Source organism: Lygodium microphyllum, chromosome 13 (genome assembly GCF_053477565.2).
Source record: "Lygodium microphyllum isolate KBCC chromosome 13, Lygodium_microphyllum_v1.1.10, whole genome shotgun sequence".
NCBI lineage: Eukaryota > Viridiplantae > Streptophyta > Polypodiopsida > Schizaeales > Lygodiaceae > Lygodium > Lygodium microphyllum.
The window spans coordinates 75,590,817-75,616,143 of record NC_141147.1 but is presented as its reverse complement, the minus strand read 5'-3'; the positions used below and the strand labels follow the sequence as shown (position 1 = coordinate 75,616,143).

Here is a 25,327-nt window from a genome sequence, read left to right as displayed (position 1 = left end):
TTCTTCTACAAAGAGTGTTTCTAACGTGATTCCTTCAACTGAATGGAGGTCACGAAATGCTAAAAGTGTTTGCTCATCATCCTAGGATTTGCAACCTGTCTTGCCTTTGATAAGAAAGGCAAGGTGATCCCTGGGATAGTCGTTATTCAAGATCGGTTCTTAACACTAGGAATAATCCCTCTACTTCTAACTCTAACCGTCAAGGACAGAATGCATTTGCAATGCTGGCTGAGTTTTTGGATGATGGGATATTGGAGGCATTGGCAAAGAGAGTTAAATCATGGAAAGATCAACCTTGAACTTGATTTTTACTTTGCTGATATATGAAGATTGGCACTTGGAATGTTTGTGGGATTTGCTCTCACAGTGTGCCACATGACATGTGGCACATGTTGCATGAAAATAGTTGGGATGTATTATGTGTTGTTGAATATAAAAGTTGCAGTGAAGCGCGTAGAATTTTGGATTGCCATGGGTTTCAATTGTTTTATGCTAAGGGCACTTCAATGCATTAGTCTAGTGTCCTCATAGTTTGTTCACGAAACATTTCAACCAATGCTTAAAAAGGATGATGAGTTTGGGCAATTTTTAGTAACTGAAACTATGTTCAAGAGCGGTGATTTATGGTTGGTTGGGGTTCATGCACCGAATGATTCCTTGCACCGCCATGACTTGTGGGACCACTTCAAAGCATGTCATCTCTTGGTAGACCAGGCTTGCTAATGAGTGACTACAATATTTGTGTTGACCCTTTGGAGCGTACCTCTCTCTAAGCACTCAGTGATGGATACACGAAAGGGTTGTGCTTGGGATGATTTTGCATTGGCTATTCTCAAACAAGATCTATGGCCTTGGCTATGCCCCCTCAGTCTCAGGTTTTGCTTTTCATTCATCCCAACATATAGCGACATGGTCTCAATTGGACCCTATATATGTTATGCAAGATGCTGCTTTTCACCAAAGATTCTAGAGATGAGAGTACTACAACAATATGCTTTATCATATCACTTTCATTTGCACTATGACATGCTTAGACAGCCCATTACTCCCTTTGCACAGTTTCAAGGATGACTTCCTTTGCGCTTTAATTCCTCCTATTTGAGTCATGTAGTCTTCAATGGTTACATTGGACAGCTGCTTGACACATTTCTGCTTAACTTTCCATGTCTGGGCCATGCCTCTTTTGACCAATTGATTCATAACATGTAGAGAGTTGCTAGTCAATATGGTATACATCAAGCTTCACTTTGCAAGCAACATATGCATGCTGCGGAGGAACTATTTGCTTTAATTCGTTCCTTATTACTTGAGTCTCTAGAGGATGCTTTCTTGGCTCCATCGTCTGTGAGGTTGGTTGATCTTATTAAGTATTTTCAGCTGAGATCTTATCAACAATCCAAACCTAAAACTTGACTGAGGATCTACAAGATAACTCACGTCAGTCCCATAAATTCTTTCGTACCTTGCATGCATCCCTGCACACGAAAATTGAGATTGCACAATGTCGATGGTCAGATGGTCATGGACCTCACTCCATCATTTATATGTGTAGAAGTTATTTTTTGGAACTTTTGGGTTCAAGACACACATCTTTTAATCAGAATACCCATGCTCGTTCAATTTTTATGCCTTTGTCAAAGATCATGTTTCACGTGATATCTATGTTGCCTAGGAGGCTGATATTAGTGAGGATGAGGTTATGGATGTCTTCTTGCACTTGCCAAGCATAAAAGTCCCAATTGGGATGGTCTTACCAATGAATTTTTGAGACCTATGCAACTCGCTTCGTAAAACCCTTACCACCCATTGTGAGATGAAGTTAGGATCGAAGCTCAGCACAAAAATCAGTAGACAGTATGAGAGTGAAGCACGACACCCAATGCCATAGACTAAAAGAGTGTAAACTGAAAGTAGAAGGTACAACCCTTAAACCTTAGGGTTGTAGGGGGTGTTCACACCCGAACACGATAAGTGCCCGTAACTGTGTGACATAAGCACATACAAAATAAGACCATAAGTTTGGGGGGAAAAACCTCTCCTATCGAGAGTAAAAAGTGCCCCAGTATCCTACTAATCACCGACACTTCTATGTAAGCGTAGGTGAAAGTGAAATACCCAACAAACCCCCCTGGAGTGAAGAGTGATCAAGAGTACAAGGATCATCCACCACCAAAGGAGATCAAATTTAAAGCATTGCAAAATGCTTCAAACTTGTCATGAGGAAGAGCTTTGGTAAAGATGTTTGCCACATTACTGGTGGTAGGACAATAGACAAGGCTGATATCACCTGCATGTAGCCTCTCTCTGACAAAGTGATAATGTATCTCAATGTCTTTCGTGCGTGCATGAAACATTGTGTTCCGTGCCACTACGATGGCACTCTCACTGTCAGTAAACAAAGGAGTAGCCTCCGTAACAGATACATCCAGATCAGTTGGCAAGCGTCTAATCCATACGCATTCAACTGTGGTAGTAAAAGCTACCTTGTATTCATCTTCACATGACCATGCGGCAACACTAGATTGTTTCTTGCTAAGCCAAGATATGTAAGACGAGCCAAGAAAGAAACAATTGCCACTAGTCAAGATGTGAATCATGATCACCAACCCAATCAGAATCACTATAAGCATGTAACTACAGTGGTCCCCCCTTGGCATAAAGCAATCCAAGAGATCTAGTACCCTATAAGGAACGGAAGACACGCTTAACAACTTGCCAATGTGACATGCATAGCTGATACATATATCTACTCAGGGCTGAAACTACAAACTCTATGTCCGGCCTAGTATTGCATAGGTAAATACGACATCCAACTGCTGGAGCATATGTGTGTATATCAAACAAATCACTATCATCATGTAATGACAGCTTTAGTCCAGGTTCCATTGGTGTACAGACTGCCTTGCAATCCTGTAAGCCAAACTTCTCAAGAAGTTTACCAATGTATCTTGACTGTGATAAACCAATACCTCTAGCATCATGGATGCACTAAATGCCCAAGTAATAATGCAAAGAACCCAAGTCTGACATGTCAAAAGTTTGCTACAAATTTTGTTTAAATGCTGAAATTTGATCAGAATGTGTTCATGTAAGCTCATCGACATATAGACAAATGATCAGCATGGATCCCCTCTCTTTACATATGTAAAGGGTAGACTCAGATGAGCTGTTTATAAACCCTTGGCTAAGCAAGAAAGCATCTATCTTGCATACCAAGCTCTAGGAGCTTGTTTCAATCCATATAAGGCTTTTTTCAGCTTGCAAACCAAGTTTTCCGATCCCTCAACTGCAAAACCAATGGGCTGTTGTACATATACTTCCACATGAAGTTCCCCATGTAAAAATGCAGTTTTAATATGCAACTGAAGCACAGTCCATCCATAATGGGCAGCCAAAGCAACCATAGACCTGATGGTCGTCATGCGGGAAGTAGGAGCAAATGCTCCTCATAGTCAATGCCTTTCTTCTGTGCATAGCCTTTAGTTACAAGCCTTGCCTTATATTTGTCGATGGATCCATCTGCATTTTGTTTTAGCTTGTAGACCCATTTTGTTCCAATGGCTTTCTTCCCAAAGGGAAAAGACACTAAATCCTATATTTGATTCTTAATTATAGAATCCAATTCAGCTTGCATTGCTGCCATCCAATGCACACTCTGTTGTGCATCCTCAAAACATTCAGGCTCCTCATCATCAACTGTGCTTGCTACCATAACAAACTCCATGGTGTGTGCAGTATCATGCATACGAGCTTGCCTTCTAGTACGACCAGCCATGGGTGCATCCAAATGACTATCTTTCATAGTCTATAAATACCATCTAGGCATTTGTCTTGCCTCATGATTGTACATAAGCTCTTGCTGAATTTCAATTTCAACACTTTGCTGAATATTCAGATCAGCCAATGGCTGATCTTCTGCATTTTCCAATGCAGCAGCTGGCTGAACATTGAGTTCACTTGCTGAAACTCCAGCTGAATCACCAAATGTAATGGGCAGCAGCCTTTCAAATACATCACGGGCAGCCTGATATGTATCTAAACCAGCAAGGGACAATTCTGATTTTTCATCAAATAATACATCCCTACTGAAAAACACCTTTTTAGAGACACGATCACAGAGTCTATAGCCTTTGCTTTCACTACTATATCCCACAAAAATGCATTTGACAACCTTGTTATCCAACTTTTTCCTCAGTACCTGTGGAACGTGTGCATATGCAAGGCACCCAAAGATACAAAAGTGTCCAACAAAAGGTTTCCGGCTGCTCCAAGCCTCAAAAGGTGTAAATTTCTTCAATGCTTTGGTGGGGCATCTGTTCAAAACATGGCAAGCACACACGACGGCTTCCATCCAAAAACTGTGTGGCAATCTCTTTCCTTTCAGCATACATGTGGCCATCTCCATGAGAGACCAATTCTTCCTCTCTGCAACTCCATTCTGCTGTGGAGTATTAGTACTGTATTGATGGACAATGCCCTTCTACTTTAAAAAAGAATTATACATAAAGGACATATATTCCCCTCCTTGGTCCGAACGGAGACTCTTTATTTAACAACCAGATTGGTTCTCAACAAGTGCAACAAAAGCCAAGAATGCATCATACACTTCTGACTTTTTCACCAAAGAGTAGACCCAGCAAAGTCGAGTAAAGTCAAATCTAGTAACATCCTCCCAATGACTTTGTCTGCATAGGCCCACAGACATCTGAATGCACTTACTGCAACCTGATTGTTGCTCTAAAAGTAACATTATGGAGAAACGAAAACTGATGCATTTTCCCCAAAATACATCCTTCGCACAAGTGCTCAGGAGATCTCTCCAGTAGAGGTAAGGCATCTAGCATCTGTGTACGCAGTAAGAGCATCAAGCTACCAAAGTTCACATGCCCCATCCTAGCATGCCATAACTCTTCCTGTATCACAGCATGAGTAAGAGTGGATGCCAAGTACGTTGACTGATCAACTAAAAGAGCATCCAACTTGTATAACCCATGACATAAAGTGCATGTCAAGACCAAAGTCATGTGTTCTTTGTCTCTCACCATGCATCTATCATCATCAAATATGATGTGCAATCCACAACATGCCAAAGAAAAAATAGAGAGCAGATTTTTCTTTATGTCTGGCACAAACAAAGCATCCTGTAGGCAAAGAATAGAGCCATCAATGGCTGTGAGCACAATCTCCCCAATACCTTTAACAGGGTATGATACATTGTTGGCACACTGTACAGACTTGCCAACTGGAGTTGCACCAACAGAAGCAAATAAATCACTGCGAGATGTAATATGCATAGAAGCACCACTGTCAAAAAACCAAGTGCTTGCATCCTCAATAGAGCTAAATGCTCGATCAGCCCAAGAAGTGTCATAACTGCATATGTAAAAGCAATAGTCCATGTCTGCAACAAAGGGACACGAACTCGGTAGCAGTGGAAGGAGCATCAGATACAAACATTCGTGACTCCTCCTCCTTGGCGATGCGCTTTCTGCACTCAATGATGTAGTGGCCTGGCTTCTTCCAATAATAGTATTTGCCATTTTTGGCTTGTGTGCCCCCTTGTTTTTTACTTGCCTGTGATGTGCCAAAAGTCCCAGAGATCTGCGGAGCATTCTTTACTTAGTTTCCTCTGCCTTTTTGTCTAGCCATAAAAACTTTGCTCAAAGGCTATGGCATCCACACCACTATTTCTTCTTGTTTGCTCCTCCTCTAGAAGCAAACTGACTAACTGAAGAAAAGTGACCGACTATGCGGCAATCCTCATGGTGAGGTTTAAGGCTGTATGAAAAGCCAAGTATGAAGGAGGTAATGAGTTCAATGTAGTAGATATCATCTATGCATCCAAATAATACTCATCAACATTCATGAGTTGCTCATGCAAGTCCTAAATTTTGTTCAAGTAATCCTGAATAGAATCACCCTCATCCATTTTCAATGTCTCTAGCTCTTTCTTTAAGAAAGAGATGTGAGGGTCATTCTTTCCTGCAAACATATGCTCCCAAGTTAGCCAAGTTTCTTGTGAAGAAGCTGTTGAACGAATAGGGGGGATGATGGACTGTTGAATTGCCAATGCGATCAACGACAAAGCCTGTGCATCCCATGTATCCTATGCTTTTTGAGCTGTTGATCTTTGGGGAAGTGGCTGAAGTGGAGTAGGCTGAGGTGCCCATTGTGCACGTCCTCCTGGAGGAGAAGTAGCTGGAGCCACAACTCTAGGTCTAGCTTCTTCTCCACTGACATAATCCCAAAGATTTTTCGCCACAAGCACATTCTTCATCATGAAGGACCAAAGTGAGTAGTTTTTTCCATCCAATCTGTCCTCCTTGGATACATGTGTAAAGACATCTCCTCCCTGATTTGCCATGATAATCAATTACCAAAAGAAGCAAAAGAGCAATGTCCAAGCGGGACCAAACTGGAAATCTCAAAATTTCCAGAAATTACAGCAGATAACTTGCTGCAATTAGTACACTCAGGTGCATTCTATCAAAACTATCTTTAAAGCACGCACTCCAAGGTCCACAACACTGTATGAGCAAAATCCCAAAAATTTCTTGCCCCAAATTTGTTCAAAACAGTCTATCAGTTGACTAAAACTGCAGTACATGTGGCAATGTCCTCAAAAAGCACAAAAGCCCCAGAATGTCTGATAAATTTGCCCAAAAATTTGCATCCACCGTGTCTGGGACACGTATCCACAGTTTTGTGTCTGCTTAGGTAGAAATCCCTTCTTCCACAAATTAATTCTGGAATAAAAACGTAAAAAAAAAATTTAGAAAACCTCAGAAACGTCAAGCTGGTGGCAGGACGCAGAGGCGTCGCTGGCCACAGGCGGATGGAGGTTTAGGTGCAGGCGGCGGGCGAGTATGCAGCAGCATGGAGGTTCAGGAGCACATGCGCGAGTATGCAGCAGCATGGGGCACTAAAGATCAAGCCACAGGGCAGCGCAGCTAGCGGAGCTACACTGCTATACTAGCGAGCGGACGTGGTACTGACGGGCGGCACAGGGGCGGCGTTCACTGATGACGGGTGGCGCAAGGTCGACGTTCCCTGATGACAGGCGGCGCTCTGACGACAAGTGGCGCAAGGGGGGCAGCTCTCAAGCAGGTTTGCTGCCAGGGGCCGGGCATGGCCAAAGGCAGCGTGGCCAGAGGCAGCAAAACCAGATGACGGGCGAGATAGTTAGACAACACTGGGACAGGTATGGCGAGACGTTCTGCAGTCTGGGGCAGCAGCTGGCGTGGGGAGAGGCAAGTCGAGCTGCTACAGGACAAGGCACTGCTGTGCAAAGCAGAGGGGCAAGGCGTCTCCTTCTGAAGGTTGAGGCTGGACCCTGTTGCTGAACTGAGAAGCTGAAGCTTGGACTGAGCAAGAAGCTCCCCGGAGACTGAGCGGAGCAGAGCCTCAGCTCTGATACCAAATGTGAGATGAAGTCAAGATTGAAGCTCAACACAGAAATCAGTAGACGGTATGAGAGTGAAGCATGACACCCAATGCAATAGATTGAAAGAGTGTAAACTGAAAGTACAAGGTACAACCCTTGAACCTTAGGGTTGTATGGGGTGTTCACACCCGAACACGATAAGTTCCCGTAAGTGTGTGACATAAGCACATACGAAATAAGACCATAAGTCTCGGGGGAAAAACCTCTCCTACCAAGAGTAAAAAGTGCCCCAGGGTCCTACTAATCACCGACACTCCTATGTGAGCATAGGCGTAAGTGAGGCGTAAGTGAGGCGTAAGTGAAATACCCAACACCCATGTGTCAACAAGTTTGGGTTTTAGGGAATCATGCTGCATCCTAGAAAGGAAATATCAACTTGATCCCTAAAGTTCCTTCTCCTTAAATGCTCAAACATTGGAGGTCGAGCTCCTTTGGATGTTGAGAATCACATGGTTGCTCTCCATTAGTCACTTTTGCAAGCTATGTGAGTTGGTTAACACCCTTGGGTCTCTATTATTCACTTTTTTCTTCAAAACCAAGGACTTTTGTTACACTTGAACATAAGTTGAATACGTGGAATAATCGGAAAATGTCGCAAAACCTTACAAGGCACATCCATTGACTTCATCTGAGGGAGGGAGCATCTGAGGATGTGGCACCGCATCATTCTGCTCAACCACAAAAGGGAGTTACATGTACGTTGATATATATTTCAAACATAGACTAGCAATCTTAGTGTTAAAAATAATGAATACTGGTGATTTTTCTCCATCCCATAGCGTCTAGATCACTATTACCTTATCTCAAAAATAATGAGTGGGCTAGAACTGAAGCATGTGAGATAGAGTGATAGGCTCTGATACCATGTGAGAAAATGGAGATAGGAACGCAAGAGTGCAAGGAAGTAGAAGATTTGATTGAAAGCTTGATTGATAAATTGTTGTATATGTTTATTTGTCATTAGCTATACAGGATTCCCAATTTTCGACACATTCATCTGTTGCAATGACTCATTTGTTGTGCTCATGGAAGGTTGTTCTTCAAAAGGAGTAATGGCATCCAACATAGAATAGATTATTTATTAATTCCCTGCAAATGCAATTGTTGGCTATGTGATCTCTTGGAAAGGGAAACAAGAGGATCGGCCCAAGTTCAATGGAATGGCATGTCTGGGTTTAGTCTACATTGCAAATGCAACTCTACTAGCTCATTGTGTGTTGATATCTTTTTCACACAGATGGCTTTTTCAGATCCCTCATGGATACCATACTGTATGAAGCATGATCTCAAGGCAATTGCAGGATTGACAGCTCCTCCTTGCCTTGGATCCTGATCATCCTTAGCACAATTGTGACCTTGTGAGTCGACTGAGTTTGGAGAGCACAGTTGGTGACCAAAGCCAATGTTGCTTGGAGGCTACACAAAACTAAGTCAGGGTGCAAATTAACTATCATGGAAAGGTGCCTCAATAAGACTCAATTCAAATGCAAAGTTTTTATTTCGAAAAAGTTGATAGGCAGTCTACCCCTTCCCTCCACTCTTTCAAGCCCCATATTTCGAATGGCAAGTGTTTCTTTTGTACTAGCAATGCAGAATCTTCCTGCCATAGATTTATTTCATGCATTAGCCAAGAAAATCTGGTCCCTCTGACATATGGAGAGCTGTGCTCAAGCCTTTGATGTAGCCATCTGATAGGGCCTTTCACAAGGCGAAATATCCCATTGCCATGTAGCCCCACATGAGGATCTTATTTCATTTTCTTAGATTCTGGGGCTCTTGGCACAACTAGGTCACCCAAAATGCATTCATCTTTGATTCGGCCTCCAAGATTCAAAGTCATATAGCTAAGCTTAAGGGTCTTTTCCATTAGCAGTTGGATCTTATTCAGTATGCTCGCCTTCTCCCTGGGAATAGGGAGTCTGTTGGGTATTTGACTCACGCCTCACTTACGCCTACGCTCATATGGGAGTGTCGGTGATCAGTAGGACACTGGGGCACTTTTTACTCTCGGTAGGAGAGGTTTTTTCCCCCAGACTTATAGTCTTATTTTCGTATGTGCTTATGTGCTTATGTTACACACTTATGGGCACTTACCGTGTGTCGGGTGTGAACACCCCTTACAACCCTAAGGTTTAAGGGTTGTACTTTGTACTTTCATATTACACTCTTTCAGTCTATTGGATTGGGTGTCGTGCTTCACCCTGTCTCTCTCACTCTCAGACTGTCTACTGCACTCTCAGCTGCATTTCGATCCTATCACCATCCTTACATTTGGTATCAGAGTAATCTGCAGTCTGCAGACTGTAGCCCCCACTGTCTGCGGCCCCCGTCAGTTCTACAGCTCTCGCCAGGCTGAAGGCACCATCTGTACCTGCGTACGCCACCTGTCCCAGCAGCGCCTCATCCTCGTCAGGCTCGACCTGCAGCTCGTCTGTCGCCACCAGACCTGGGCGCCGCCTCACTACTGCTGCGCCACGTGTCTCCTGGCAGCTCCACGTCGCCAGCCCCGCCGCCTAACTACCCGCCCGACTGTCAGTTTGCGAAGTCCGCCCTATCCACGTCAGGTACCCGCCCGACTGCCCTGCCTGCCAGCGACCTGACCAGCGTCCGCTCTGTCCACGTCAGTTATTTTTTAAAAAATATATATCTTTTTATTCCAGAATAAGTCTCTAGCAAAGGGGGTTCCTATGCAAGCACGTATAGAATTCAGGATACGTGTCAGGGACACGGATGATGCAAATTTCTGGGCACATTCATCAGAAATTTTGGGGCTTTTATGTATTTTGAGGACACGTGCATATAAACTGCAGTTACAGCAGAAAGACTGTTTTGAACAAATTTTTGGCAAAAATATTGGGGATTCTTGATATTACAGTGTTGCTGAGCACTGTTTGCACCTTGGGAAGTGTGCATTAAAGACAGTTTTTGACAGAGTATGCCCTTGCACATTAATTGCAGAAGTGTGCTTGCTGCAATTTCTGGAAATTTGCAGATTTCCAGTCCTTACTGCTTTGACATTGCTCATTTGTCTTTGGAAATTTGTCACTATGGCAAATCAGGGAGGTGATGTATTTACGTATGTATCCAAGGAAGACAGATTGGACGGAAACAATTATTCGCTATGGTCATTCATAATGAAGAATGTATTAGTGGCCAAGAATTTATGGGATTATATCAGTGGAGAGGAAACTCGACCAGGAGTTGTAGCTCCCGTTACTCCTCCTCCTCAAGGGGCACGTGGACAACGAGGACCTCAGCCCGCTCCACCTCAGCCACTTCCTCCAAGAACTGTAACTCAAAAAGCTTGGGATACACCTGATGCACAAGCCTTGTCGCTGATTGCTTTGGCCGTTCAGCGGTCCATCATCCCTCATATTCGTTCAGCATCTTCTTCACGAGATGCATGGCTGACTTTGGAGCATATGTTTGTAGGAAAGAATGAGACTCGGATCTTTTTCTTGAAGAAAGAGTTAGAGACTTTGAAGATGAATGAGGGTGATTCTATGCAGGATCACTTGAATAAAATTCAGGACTTGAGGGAGCAGCTCATGAATGTAGATGAGTACTTTTCGGATGCGCAGTTGATATCCACCACCTTGAATTCCTTACCTTCTTCGTACTTGTCTTTTCATACTGCATTGAACCTCACCATGAGGATTGCCGAGCACCCACTCACTTTTATTCAGCTGGTTAATTTGCTTCTAGAGGAAGAGCAAACAAGGAAAAATAGTGGTGTGGATGAGATAGTCTCTGAGCAGGCTTTTGTGGCAAGACAGAAAGGCAAAAACAACAAGGTGAAAAATGCTCCACAAAGTTCTGACACTTCGGGCACATCACAGAATCAGACACAAGGGGGTCGCAAGCTAAAAAGGGAAAATGTCATTATTGTAAGAAGCCAGGCCACTATATCACTGAGTGCAAGAAGCGCATTGCCAAAGAGAAGAAGAAGGAGTCAGGAATGTCTGTTTCTACTACTCCTTCCACTGCTAGTGAGTCCGCGTCCTTTGTTGTGGACAGGGACTATTGTTTTTACACTTGCAGTTATGACATCTCTTGGGCCGATAGAGCACTTAGCTCTACAGAGAATGCTAACACTTGGTTCTTTGACAGTGGTGCTTCTAGACATATTACATCTCGTAGAGATCTGTTTGCTTCAGTTAGTGCACCTCCCGTTGGGAAATCTGTACAGTGTGCCAATAATGCATCATACCCTGTTCGTGGTATTGGGGAGATTCACCTCACAGCCATTGATGGCTCTATTCTCCGCCTACAGGATGCTTTGTTTGTGCCTGGAATCAAGAAGAATTTGCTTTCTATTTCTTCTTTGGCACGTTGTGATTTGCAGGTCACATTTGATGATGACCATTGCATGGTTAGAGATAAAGAACGCATGACTTTGGTCTTGACAGGATCTTTGTGTCATGGTTTATACGAGTTGGATGCTCTTTCAGTAGATCAGTCGGCATACTTGACATCCACTCTTACTCCTGCTATGATACAGGCGGAGTTATGGCATGCTCGTTTGGGGCATGTAAACTTTGGCAGCTTGATACTTTTGCAGCGTACTCAGATGCTGGATGGCTTACCTCTCTTGGAGAGACCTCCTGAGCACTTATGCGAGGGATGCATTTTGGGGAAAATGCATCGTTTCTCATTTCCCCGTGATGTTGCTTCAGAGCAACAACCAGATTGCAGTTGGTGCATTCAAATGTTTGTGGATCTATGCAAACAATGTCATTGGGCGGTTGTTACTATTTTGTGACATTCATTGATGACTGTACACGTTTTTGCTCGGTCTCCTGTTTGAAAAAGAAATCAAAAGTGTATGATGCATTTTTGGCTTTCAATGCACTTGTTGAAAATCAATCTGGATGCAAAATTAAGACTCTCTGTTCGGACCGAGGGGGGGAATACATGTCCTCTATGCTGAATTCTTTTTTGAAGCAGAAAGGCATAGTCCATCAGTACACTACTGCCTATACTCCACAGAATGGGGTAGCAGAGAGGAAGAATCGGTCACTCATGGAGATGGCCAGATGTATGCTGAAGGCAAAGAGCTTACCTCATAGTTTTTGGATGGAAGCAGTCATGTGTGCTTGCCATATTTTGAACAGATGCCCTACCAAAGCCTTGAAGACCATCACACCTTTTGAGGCTTGGAACAGTCGTAAACCTTCTGTTGGCCACTTCCGTACCTTTGGGTGTCTTGCCTATGCCCGTATTCCACAGGTACTTAGAAAAAAGTTGGACAACAAGGCTGTTAAGTGCATTTTTATGGGATATAGCAATGAGAGCAAAGGCTACAGACTCTATGATCCCGTTACAAAGAAGGTTTTTGTCAACAGGGATGATGTTTTTGATGAAAAATCAGAATTATCCTTGGCTGGTTTGGACACATATCAGGCTGCCCATGATGTTTTTGAAGGGCTGCTGCCCATTACTTTTGGTGATTCACCTGGAGCTTCAGAAAATGAACCTAATGTTCAGCCAGCCGCTCCTATGGAAAGTGCAGAAATTCAGCCATTGGCTGATCGGAATATTCAGCATAATGCTGAAACTGAAATTCAGCAAGAGCTTGCACACAGTCAAGAAGCTAGACAGTTACCTAGATGGTATTTGCAGACTATGCAAGATAGTCCTTTGGATGCACCCATGGCTGGTCATACTAGAAGGCAAACTCGTTTGCATGATTTAGCACATACCATGGAGTTTGTTATGGCAGCAAGTACTTTTGACAATGAAGAGCCTGAATGTTTTGAGGATGCACAACACAGTGTGCATTGGATGGCAGCAATGCAAGCTGAATTAGATTCTATTACTAAGAATCAAACTTGGGATTTGGTGTCCTTGCCATTTGGGAAGAAAGCCATTGGAACGAAATGGGTCTACAAACTGAAAAGGAAAGCAGATGGATCCATTGATAAATACAAGGCACGGCTTGTAGCTAAAGGCTACGCACAGAAAAAGGGCATTGACTATGAGGAAACATTTGCTCGTACTTCCCGTATGACGACCATCAGGTCTATGATTGCTTTGGCTGCACATTATGGTTGGACAGTGCATCAGCTAGATATCAAAACTGCATTTTTACATGGGGAACTTCAGGAGAAAGTTTATGTACAGCAGCCCATTGGTTTTGCAGTTGAAGGCTCAGAACATTTGGTATACAAGCTCAAAAAGGCACTATATGGTTTGAAACAAGCTCCTAGAGCTTGGTATGCAAAAATAGATGCTTTCTTGCTTGGCCAGGGGTTTCTAAACACCTCATCTGAGTCTACCCTTTACGTATGTAAAGAAGGGGAATCTATGCTGATTATATGTCTTTATGTTGATGACCTTTTGCTCACTGGAACACATGCTGATCAGATTTCAGCATTCAAACAAAATTTGCAGCAAACTTTTGACATGTCTGACTTGGGAGTTTTGCATTACTACTTGGGCATCCAGTTCATACATGATGCTCGAGGTACGGTATATTGGGCAGCTTCTTGAGAAGTTTGGCTTACAGGATTGCAAGCCAGTTTGTACCCCCATGGAACCTGGACTGAAACTGTCATTACATGATGACAGTGATTTGTTTGATATACATACATATGCTCCTGCAGTTGGATGTCTTATCTACCTATGCAACACTAGGCCGGACATACAGTTTGCAGTTTCAGCTTTGAGCAGGTATATGCATCAGCCACGTATGTCACATTGGCAAGCTGTCAAGCGTCAAATTTGTCACGAGGAAGAGCTTTGGTAAAGATGTCTGCCACATTACTAGTGGCAGGACAATAGACAAGGCTGATATCACCTGCATGTAGCCTCTCTCTGACAAAGTGATAATGGATCTCAATGTGTTTCGTGCGGGCATGAAACATTGGGTTCCGTGCCACTGCAATGGCACTCTCACTGTCAGTGAACAAAGGAGTAGTCTCCGTAACAGATACATCCAGATCAGCTAGTAAGCGTCTAAGCCATACGCATTCAACTGTGGTAGTGAAAGCTGCCTTGTATTCAGCTTCACATGACGATGTGGCAACAATGGATTGTTTCTTGCTAAGCCAAGAAAAGCAAGAAGAGCCAAGAAAGAAACAATTGCCACTAGTGGAGTGTCGCGATGCTTTAAATTTGATATCCTTTGGTGGCGGATGATCCTTGTACTCTTGATCACTCTTCACTCCAGGGGGGTTTGTTGGGTATTTGACTCACGCCTCACTTACGCCTACGCTCATATGGGAGTGTCGGTGATCAGTAGGACACTGGGGCACTTTTTACTCTCGGTAGGAGAGATTTTTTCCCCCAGACTTATAGTCTTATTTTCGTATGTGCTTATGTGCTTATGTTACACACTTATGGGCACTTACCATGTGTCGGGTGTGAACACCCCTTACAACCCTAAGGTTTAAGGGTTGTACTTTGTACTTTCATATTACACTCTTTCAATCTATTGGATTGGGTGTCGTGCTTCACTCTGTCTCTCTCACTCTCACACTGTATACTGCACTCTCAGCTGCATTTCGAACCTATCACCATCCTTACAGAGTCTAAATATGGGTTCCATGTCCTTGCAAAAAGACCTAGCAAGGTATTGGGAGAATATCAATGATGACAATTGCAATTTTCTCTTATGATACGAAGCAAAGCATTAGTACCCCATGAGATTATTAGAGCAATGATGGGAGCAACACATGCGGTAATGGAGGCCTTATTTCAGTCATGACAGATATCCACGATTGCATTGACTTCCTCCAAGACAATTGAAAGCAAGTGGAGAACATACTCCCCTCAGCATAAAGATGGAACAATATTAGAGGTACCTTTGGCACATGTTAACGGAGGGATTCATTATCAAGTTGGATATACCCCTTTCCCATGGGCTACAAATGCTACTGGACAACTATGGACATCATCACATTAGCCCATGATATCCAAATATGTCTAAGGATGCAGACATTTGCCAATAATAATGCCAGGAAGTTGATTTTGAGGAGCATTTATCTGCAGAGGTGACATATATTATGATCTCAAAGGGAGATTTCCTTGCCCCTTTTGACATCAGTCTCAGCCTCTCCATAGGATGATGGAGTATGAGGATCAGAGATACCCAAGGTTGTTTTAATCCCAACTTCCAAATATCAGAAAGAACCTTCTGAGAAGCAAGAGGGAGAAGGCAAAGCCAAATCCAGTGAGCAATGGGTTCTTACAAATCTCTTCAACGCTGGCTCCACAGCCAGCTTGCTAGACATAGCCACGTCTGTAGCACTGTCATGTCAAACACCATTCTCAAGTCAAAGGGATCACAACACATTAGGCAGCCACACTTTGCAAAGCACAGCACCCACCATACAGCTAGCATTCTGACATCTTTACCTTCAAAAAAGCAAAGTCATTATCACACGTCTAGTGAGACGAGTACTTCCTACAAATGGACTCGGTACCTTGGATCACCTGTGACTGATATCCCTGCCTTAAAGATAGTACAGCATTTCTAGTGATCCCTATTGATCAAGATAGGATCCTACACGAGGACTCTAGGATCATTAAGAGATCGTTTAATGTTTTATCTTCATTGTTGTTATCAAGTCAAGCCAACATGGTTAGACATGGCAGATCTTGCTGATAAACTTTTTAATGTCCCTCCCAACTCACCTAACATGCATGCCCAGCCATATTGAATAGAAACAGCAACAAAGGAAATCACCTTCCGGTCAGTGGTTCAAAAAAATAACCCTTATTTGTCCCATTCTTTCAAGTTTCGATCTTGACAAAAAGGTGGGACAAAGAAGAACAGTCTTTATAGGAAAAGCTTGTTGAGTCTGCCTAGTGCCATTTTAGATCAACAAAAATATTCTTCCAAGTCAAAATCAGCCCACTACAGAAAGGACAACCATCTATTGTTCCTTCAAAATGGCCAAAAAGACCATTCAATGTAGCATCGTTCAATTTTCAAAGGTTGTGGTCAGCATATCAACATATTGGAGCCAATACTTCAGGCCAAGGCTCTTTTCTACACAAATATGACCAATAAAGATGCTTTCCCCACCAACATATGATATGCATATCCTTAATTATAAAACTGCCATGCATTGTCACAAAGCTCAACCTATCAACAGCTGGTATTCTAAGCTCTTTCTTCCATGGCCAAGTTTTCACCAAAATCTTACTTGGCTGCCATGGAAATGTATGCATTCCTTTCCACTTTGCTTACACAAATAAAAGAAAAGGAAAAATCTGATATACAAAAGAAAAAAAGCTCATATTTGAAGAAGAAAGTATACAGACCATTGATACTTCTACTAGTCGCATCTAACACATGACTTTTACTAACCCATTCAGTCATCTGCGTAAGGAACATATTCCATCCCAAAGGATAACCAAAATGACAAACAACATGATCATTGAGATCAATTTCACCTGGCTAAAGTAAACTACCGCATTGTTGTTCTGAGTCTTGACATTGTAAGCAGCTTGGACTTATTACCAGCAGCTAATCAGAACTCATGCACATGTTCACACCAAACATTTCCCGCATTTCTTTTCCTTCTTCTTTTTTTTTTAGGTTTTTTGTCTGGGTGCCGAACCGGGAGTGGGTGGGGGTGATGGACATGCATGCTGACCTGCTCACACATAAATGCAGCAGCATCCATAGGCAACACTAATCATGCCAACAAAGATAGAGAGATAAAGCAAAGAAGGGAACAAGATTTGACACTGCAGCAAAGAAGATTCATTTACACAACCCAACTTCATATTCTGTCACCCCTCATCCTAATGCAACCACAAAGTCAGTTCTATACGCAAGGTGTCCTAATAAGACTTTCTATATCAAACAAGTACATGTAGACAAATTTTGAGCATCTTTACTCAGGGAAGCACCAGGATCAAGGTTGTACCTAATAATGGCCGAAAACAACTAAAGCAAGAGGCCTGCTGAAACAGGCAAAATCATGTATATCAGGAACAGCACCCATGCTGATGGAAAGCACACAAACAGCCAACCTCATGCCTATTAATAGAATTACAGCCCACTAGACTACAAATTCAGGAAGAGAATTTAGACAAACAATTAATCTGAAGCTTTAAGACAGAGCATCTGCTTCTCTGTACCAAACCAACCAATCGCTCCATCTAGGGGCTGCCAAATTGGCTGTACACCAAAAGCCAGTCAAATTTTTAGAACAGACTGCACAGAACATAACATGCAAAAACTTCAATGTGAGATAAACTAAATTTTAATGAAATAACACGACACAGACAGCAGTAAAAATAGGACATGGCCAATTTTATAGGAGCTGCAGCATGCAGGTAAGATGAAGACTGACTGAGCTAAGAAAAACGCGCCACCAATATAACTGGTATATCAAAAAAGATCCCCCTAGGAAATTTTATAACAAAAACTATCTATTCTTAAAAATAAACTGGGGAAAAAAGAAGTTCCTTTCAGATTCCTAGCAGGCATTTCCTGTCACAACCAATCAGCACTGAAACCCGAGAAAATAAAATGTTCATTTAAGATTTCTAACAGGAGTTTCCTGTGGCAAGTATTTACTACTCAAAATTAACTACAGACTTAAACGCCCCAGGAATCAATGGGTTCGTGGGTAATACAGGCTAATACAGCTCTCAACACAAACTTCAACTGACGAAAAAGATATTAAGGGGAAACCAATTTCTATGAAACAAAACCGACTGTAGTGTGCATCAGTACGACAAATTTTGGCATAAAACTAGCTTAGAAAAATAGCTTCCGGTAAAATGCCACTTTCTTTCAAAACCAATTTGTATCTTACTAAAAAAAATATTTCAAGGTTTATGCAAGCATGGAATGTTCAAAACTCCCACTTACCTATAAGAAGTAAGCACAAATGAATGCAGCTCATATGTTGACAACCTTCACCAAATCAAATGTAAAAAGACTTACCTCGCAAAAGCCAACTTGTAAGAATTGTAAACTGCCAGCCACAGAACAGGGAAACATTCACATTTTTACAAAGTGAAAACAAAACACAACAGACTGCAGTAACAACTAGCATTCAGAAGATGGAAACCAGGTGCTACCGCGCCTAAGAATCCAATTAGGGTTATCAGCTATTGCTTCAACATTTCAAAAGAGGTAGCAATTCAGCACCCAAATGTTACACATAGGCAATAAAGCCCTGTCCAAACTAGCCTCACTTGTGAACACGTGAACTCGAAACACTAGCAGGGAGTGCACAGGATGACTAAGCATTTTCATTTCTAAATAAACACCACTTTAGTGGCAACCAGAAGAATGAAATTAATAACATGAACTACAAAATCGATAAGAGGAGGAGACAGGCACTATCGAATTTCACCGTCTTCCCCTAGCTCTCCATCTTCCAGGTCATCAGCTGTTCCATTCCTGCGAGATGAATCTCTTTCCTTTCTATGTCGTTTATGCCTGTGCTCACTGTCTGAAGCAGAGTCATGTGCATGCTGCTTCAAATTGCATTGTTATATCGATAAGATACTAAATCAAACACAGCATTGAGTTCATAAGGACTGCCATAAAACCTTGCAATCACAAGTAACTGACCTTCCGAGAGGATCTCTTCTTGTCATGACTATGTTTGTGCGATCTTTTTTTTGCTTCTTTGTCAGCCTTTTCTGAACCAAGTTCATCACTGCTTCTGCTGTGATGGTGCTTCCTGTGCTTTTTCTCCTTATCTTTTTCTCGATCCTTGTCCTTCCTTCGTTCATCCTTTTCGATGTAATTGTTGTCGAGCTCCATTTCGTCATCATGCATTCCTCTGTCTTTTTTGCCAGATTTTTCTTTCTCTTTCTTATCTTTGTCTTTCCTTTTTTCTCTGTCCTTGCCTTTGTCTTTCTCCTTCTCTTTTTCCCGTTCCTTTTCTTTCTCTTTCTCCTTTTTCATCTGATTCACAACCTTACAATGAATAGGCAAACTTGACTAAGAGGACTGCATTAAAAACTGTGAATTTCCTAACACACTAATATGTGAAGAGGAGGGCTAGGATGCCATAGAAATGTTCAGCTTCTGAAAAAAACCTCTTGTTTGAAGGAGCAAAGTCAAAAGCTTTAAGAACAAGCTCAGACAACAAAGTTGGATTTTAGAGAAAATCATACTGAAATACTTGCAACCCAAATAATTAGGTTTTAAGAAAACGTGTGGAACCAAAGAAACATGTGTAATGTGCAGAAAATTGAAAGAATTTTGTGTGAAATGGATTTGAGACATGATCTTGTGTAGATAATCTGGTTGTACCTCTGTCAAAGAAAGTCTGGATGCATTAACTTTTAGGTTAAGAGTGCTTCCACAAACTGACACGAGGGCTTCCCACTAATGTGAGCTGTTTAGAGCTTCTCATATCTTGTTATTTGTCAAGAGAGACTGTAACAGCTTTGTTTTGTCCACACTTCTTCATTTAGAAATTTTCTATTCACTCATGAAGCGATTTTCCTACTCCACACATTGTTGGACATCCTAGATTGGCATTGGGCACCTGCAGCATTGGCCACTCATCACACACAATTAGGTCACTACGTGTGAATGTGCCCTAAGGTATCACAGATAAGGGGTCTTGTAACATGAACATGTCCTCAAGGCTAGAGCAGTAAGGAGTCCTTTTTGTCATCACCACATTTGGACTCTAGGCTCATAAACCGTCACATCCGTCCACCAGCAATGGTGCACAGTGTCGCATCAAAATGTATTTCTTACAAGTAGGAAACAAAGAGGGCATCTCATACTTATGAAATGCATTCTTTTTTGCCCTATTTTTCTTTGATAATATATTTTTGTACCTTACTTTGGAACTGTTACGTGTTATAGCTTATATCTCTGCCTGTGCATGTTAAAATTTGTAAACAGGCTGTCATCAAAATGTTTAATGGATGGTGGCCACTCACTTGATCATGACTCCTAATCCATTGATTAGTCATGACTGATGGATATGCCACTCTTATGATTCACAAACCTTACAAGTTCCAGACAAATGATTTTGGAATCTAATTTAGCAATTGATGTTTCTCAAGTCAAGTTCAAAGTTCTTTTCTAAGTTTGCATGAAAGTTGCACATAGCTTGAAGACTTCCCATGAATTACATATGTATTCCTAACAATGTATGACTTGACTATCAACTACTTAAATGATTGCATTGTCAATTAGGGTATATTCTATACAATAGTACAACGACACACTGATTCTTCTTTGAAAAGTTACCACTAGTTAACTTTAGTTAAATGGCCCACTTTAAGAAAGAATGCTAATAAACACATTTTTATTAGCATTGCCCATACGGGCATATGCTATTACAATTGTACAATGACAAGGTGATCTTTGAAAAATTACACCTAGTTCACTTTAGTCAAATGGCCTGCTTTTAGGGAAGAACGCAAATAAAAAAGAGGGCAATGCTCTTGTGCACGCTCACGCGTTCTTCTTATAGTCCTACAAAACTCATTTCCAACCAGTTTTAAGCTTTTACAAAATCATTACCTACATATGAAACTTACATGAAACCTCCCATTTCCAAAACTCCTAACTGGATTGATGGTGAGGGATTCTGGCTTGGGACGCCAGCCCTTTCGACATGAGTGTGGCCTAATATATTGCTCATCCCTTGCTCTAGGGTGAGTCGTGTTTGGCTCTATGGCTGGGAGGTGAGCTCGATGTTCATCTCCCTTTGTAGGGTGAGTCTTGTTTGGCTCCATGGCTGGGGACTGAAACTGATGTCCGTCTCCCTTTGTTTCATTCTGTGTGAATATGGTTTGTGTTGTCTCTCATGTGTAGGTTGGATTGGGGAATGCACTTCAAACCCACATCCATGCCAGAGAGTCCAATGGGCTCAAGCCAAACCTGGGACAAAACAGCATAATGAGTGGGCAGGCATCTCATACAACCAACCCACACCATCCCAATATGCAGGTGTGATGGCCTGTGGGCCTACAGTCCAACCAGCCATCGAATCCTTTATAGAACGTTAGTCACCCCAATGGATAGGAAGGCCCTTTGCAGACCCTAGCCTTAGGGGGCACTCACATCTAGCTACCAACTCGTCGGTGGTCAATGGCAAATGTTGTGGGTAACCATGCTCAATGTCCAAGGAGGTAACACTAATTGATGCTTCTTTTCTGGCCACATGAAAGTAATTTCAAGATTGGAGTTGAGGATTACTGTTTGAGAGTTGTGAGCACAATATTAAGGTGGGAGTGAGTTTAAGGTAGAGGAAGTGAGAAAACAGAGTGAGGATTTGTTTTGCTTCACCTATACAGCAGTTTGCATGCTCCATTCTTGATCTTTCTTCCAATCTGGCACTGACTCTTGGGATTTGAAGTTCCTTCTATGAAAAACTTGTCACTTGGTTGAGGCTAAGTTGCAAAGCTATTTGCAGACGAAACCTCTCCTGCAAGTGTTTGCCAGCAGGCATCTTGTATTAACCAATCTAAGAAATGAATTTCTTTCAACGAGGCATGACTAGCTTCCTAACCTAGTGTTGTGTTCCTCTGTCTTTACTGTCAGATCTTTTCCTTTTATTTATTCAGCTTAAATTGTTTTGACTGTTATTAAGAATATAAAACCTGTCACACATCCCTGGCAAGTCATAGTACCTCTGCAACCGGTGTATGTTGCACCTACTGCATCAGCAACAAAGCAACACAACCATGCATTAAAATAGCATGTTCCCTGGCAATCATGATTATATCTGATCATGTTTACAGTAGAAAAAACTCTTTACAAGCATCAATTGCCTCCTCTTGCAAGTCAATAGCTCATTAGAGTCTTGAGCAAACACCCACTTTCCTTCAGTACATGCAGTATAACTGTGCATCTCGTGATAAATGTAATGAATGAGTCAATGAGTCAAACCATGTCTCTTCTCAATGTAGATTCCTTTAAAAAAACCTCATTGATCTAACTTTATGCAGACTTGTCTCTCGCATAAAATGCAACTACTTGAGTATGAAAAGGAGAGACATTCATGTTGTACGATGAGAGACTGACATGTAACAATGAAGTACCGAAGGCTATCAGTACATTAGCAAGCAAGTCACAAAGTTATCTATCCATAGTTGAGGAAAACTAAAGATACAAAGGAGGTAAGGGGCCCTTTTCCACCTTCCTCAATAACTCCAAGTGCGTACAACTTACAAACTAGTCCCATAATTTCAATTGTTTCATTCTCAGCTGCTCATTTCCACCACACCTGCAACCCCATGGAGCAAGACGTTTCATGTTGGCCACAATTGAAAAGGCTACATAAAGCCACTTTAGAAACCCTTCCACATGATTTTCTATCAATTGAAGCTCAAGATAATACTGATGAGTTCACTGAAGTTCTAAGACTTGCTGTTAAACGTGGCAATCATTTCGAACTCAGCCAAATACTCCCTCAAAACCACTTCAGGGGACACGTACAAGGCTGTTGCCCCAATGAAAGCTGATCTGGGGGTTGGAAGACTGAATGAGAACTATGGATGCATGTGCATTTTATTTAAAATCGACCTATCTGCTAATTTGAAGTTTCAGAAATGTTTGCTTGGCCAAAGCTTTTGAAGTTTCACCTCATGGCCTACCTCCATCTTTGAACCCTAAGGACATTATCAACTCCAAAGGAATGATTACAAATTTTCACATTAAGCTGAGAAACTATATTTCAGGTCAGCACTTCAAGCACTGCCCAAAAAAACATATCACATTCTAAATGACCACTGCACATTGTTTGCTTTACCAATCAGTAAAAAATGCACTCCCAGAAAGTCATCCTATGTGAAAACAAGGAATTCATCCCTTGTCAAATCAATTGGTCTGGAAGGAATTGTACAAGATATTAGTATATGACCCCACCTTGTCTTGAATGAGTTCCCTTCTTTAGGCTTTCCTACTTGTGGTCAAAACAAGGTTGCCATAGACCTTTATTTCTTTCATTGAAAATACAACTTTGGAGTTTGCAACAACTAACAGACACTCTTTCAGACCTGTGGAAACCTCTGCAATTAACTAAGGTCCCTCTTATGTTAATTCTCAACTGCAGTAACACATAATAGTTTCTCACTCTCTAGAAGATCATGCATGCATGTAAATCTTGCTAGAATAATTTTATGCATCAAGCCAATAAGATCTGGGAAAGATGAGGATCCACAAATACTGCAAGTAATGTTAATGTGATTCACAACACAGACATTGAGCAACAGGCCACAAACCCATACCTTCTCTTCCTCTCTTTTCTTTTCCTTCTCCTTGGCTTTCTGTTGCAAATAGGCAATATACTCATCAAATAGCTGCTTGCAAGCATCTTCATCATTCAAAGCCCTGCATCCATCATCACATGGTCTTATAAAGTTTAGCATTCCAAAGCCACCAGTTCACCAAATGATAGTATTAGTACTCATACTTTTGTCGCTATAAGTACAACCTATTAACTATTCACTTAAACACTAACCTGAATTGTGAAGAATTTTCAAAGATCACCCTGCACTCCTCCCATTGGGATGATGCTGTTAAAGCCTGTAAAAGACTATTACTATTCTGGAAGAAAGAATTCAATCTCACTTCTTACTTCTCTGAAAGAAAGAAATGTCATTTCCTACTTAACAAAAAAATTGCCTACCTTTTCTGCACGCAAAAGCGCATTGAAATCTTCAACAAGTTTTTTCTGCCTTTTTGCTTCCTTTTCCTCTTTCTCCTTAGCCCTATCCAGCAGGTCTTCAAAGACAAACTACAAACAGGCATAGGCACACCAAACTCACCTTATTCCACTACCCAGACACCCACAGTAACACAACCTTACACTGACAACCTAATTGACTGTCTTACTAGTCCAAAAGAAGTTACTTGCAAAACCCCCAGGAAAAACTCCAAGTAGGAAACAAAAGAGAAAAAAGAAAGACATACGAAACCATGGATATAGAGTGATTGATGAACTTGAAACTGACATACACAATAGTATACTACTTACCCACATCCAAAAGCAGAATGCTATTCTTTCCACAAAAATATAGTTGTTCAATTACTCAGCATGATGGCACTTTTTTTTCATAGAAAAGAAAATTCTATTGATGACACCTCAGAGAAATCCTCCCTAAGGTGAGAAACAAAGTAAAAAGAGTGAACAACAAAGTGCAAAGAAAGTCCTATATAGAGCGAGTACATCATAAATACAATGGTTGTCCAAACAACCAATCCAGTAAGCTATAACACCAGACCATATGAGAGGCTATGTGAAAGAAAGTGCCAGAATCCCATGCCCCCAAGAAAGCATTTCTCCTCCTCATCCTCTCAAAACCACCCTGTAGCCTTTCCCATCTCTCCCAGACAGTATGAATGGTCTCCATCTATATCCTAGAAAGAGTCTCTACAAAACAAGCTTGACTTCTATTCAATGCACCTAAAGTCTGTTTGCATGCTATGATATACATACATACACTAAAGATCTATTCACGAATATAAGTTCACATAGGAGGAAAAATATACAAGGCATTCCCTCCTTTATGTTACGGCTAACCCAATCTGTGACATGAAACATAAATGCAGTAAGGTCTTACCTTTTGCAAGGTAGTGCCTAATCTGAGACTGTATGAGCATGCATTGGGAAGATCTTACTCCCACAATGAGGCCATATAATTATTTTTATGGAGGTTTATTAGCATGAACTAACTTAATGTTTGTGCTCCCATAAAAGTACACCCCCTTTATTTAATAAAGATTCCCAATCCCTCCTAATATTAGGCGGTGCAATTAACAATGCAATGTAAAAGAGGTGGGATTAATCTCATAGAACCAGCATGGACCAAGATGTAGAACACTATAGTAGAGCATGTGGTGGTGTTTGATCTTGATTGTCTAATCAAGAAGAGCAAACTAGATACACCATATAGAATAGGCAATCCAATCATTGAAGATGTCAATGAAGG

The 25,327-nt window shown here is 41.7% G+C and overlaps 1 protein-coding gene across 18 annotated transcripts in view; it reads right to left on the bottom strand.

Moving 5' to 3' along the window:
- LOC148026783 (pre-mRNA-processing protein 40A-like) overlaps positions 1 to 25,327 on the bottom strand; it is a 136,833-nt gene that overhangs the window by 9,263 nt on the left and 102,243 nt on the right. For 2 of the 18 annotated variants that reach the window (XM_087691310.1, XM_087691299.1), the window contains 7 exons: positions 24,025 to 24,132; positions 23,857 to 23,921; positions 23,624 to 23,726; positions 18,990 to 19,340; positions 18,769 to 18,889; positions 17,540 to 17,579; positions 17,326 to 17,362 (listed from right to left, as the gene is read on the bottom strand). In XM_087691310.1, the coding sequence (XP_087547436.1) occupies positions 17,326 to 17,362; positions 17,540 to 17,579; positions 18,769 to 18,889; positions 18,990 to 19,340; positions 23,624 to 23,726; positions 23,857 to 23,921; positions 24,025 to 24,132 (825 nt within the window). The other 16 variants (XR_015692899.1, XM_087691300.1, XR_015692902.1 and 13 more) reach the window with 14 other exon arrangements.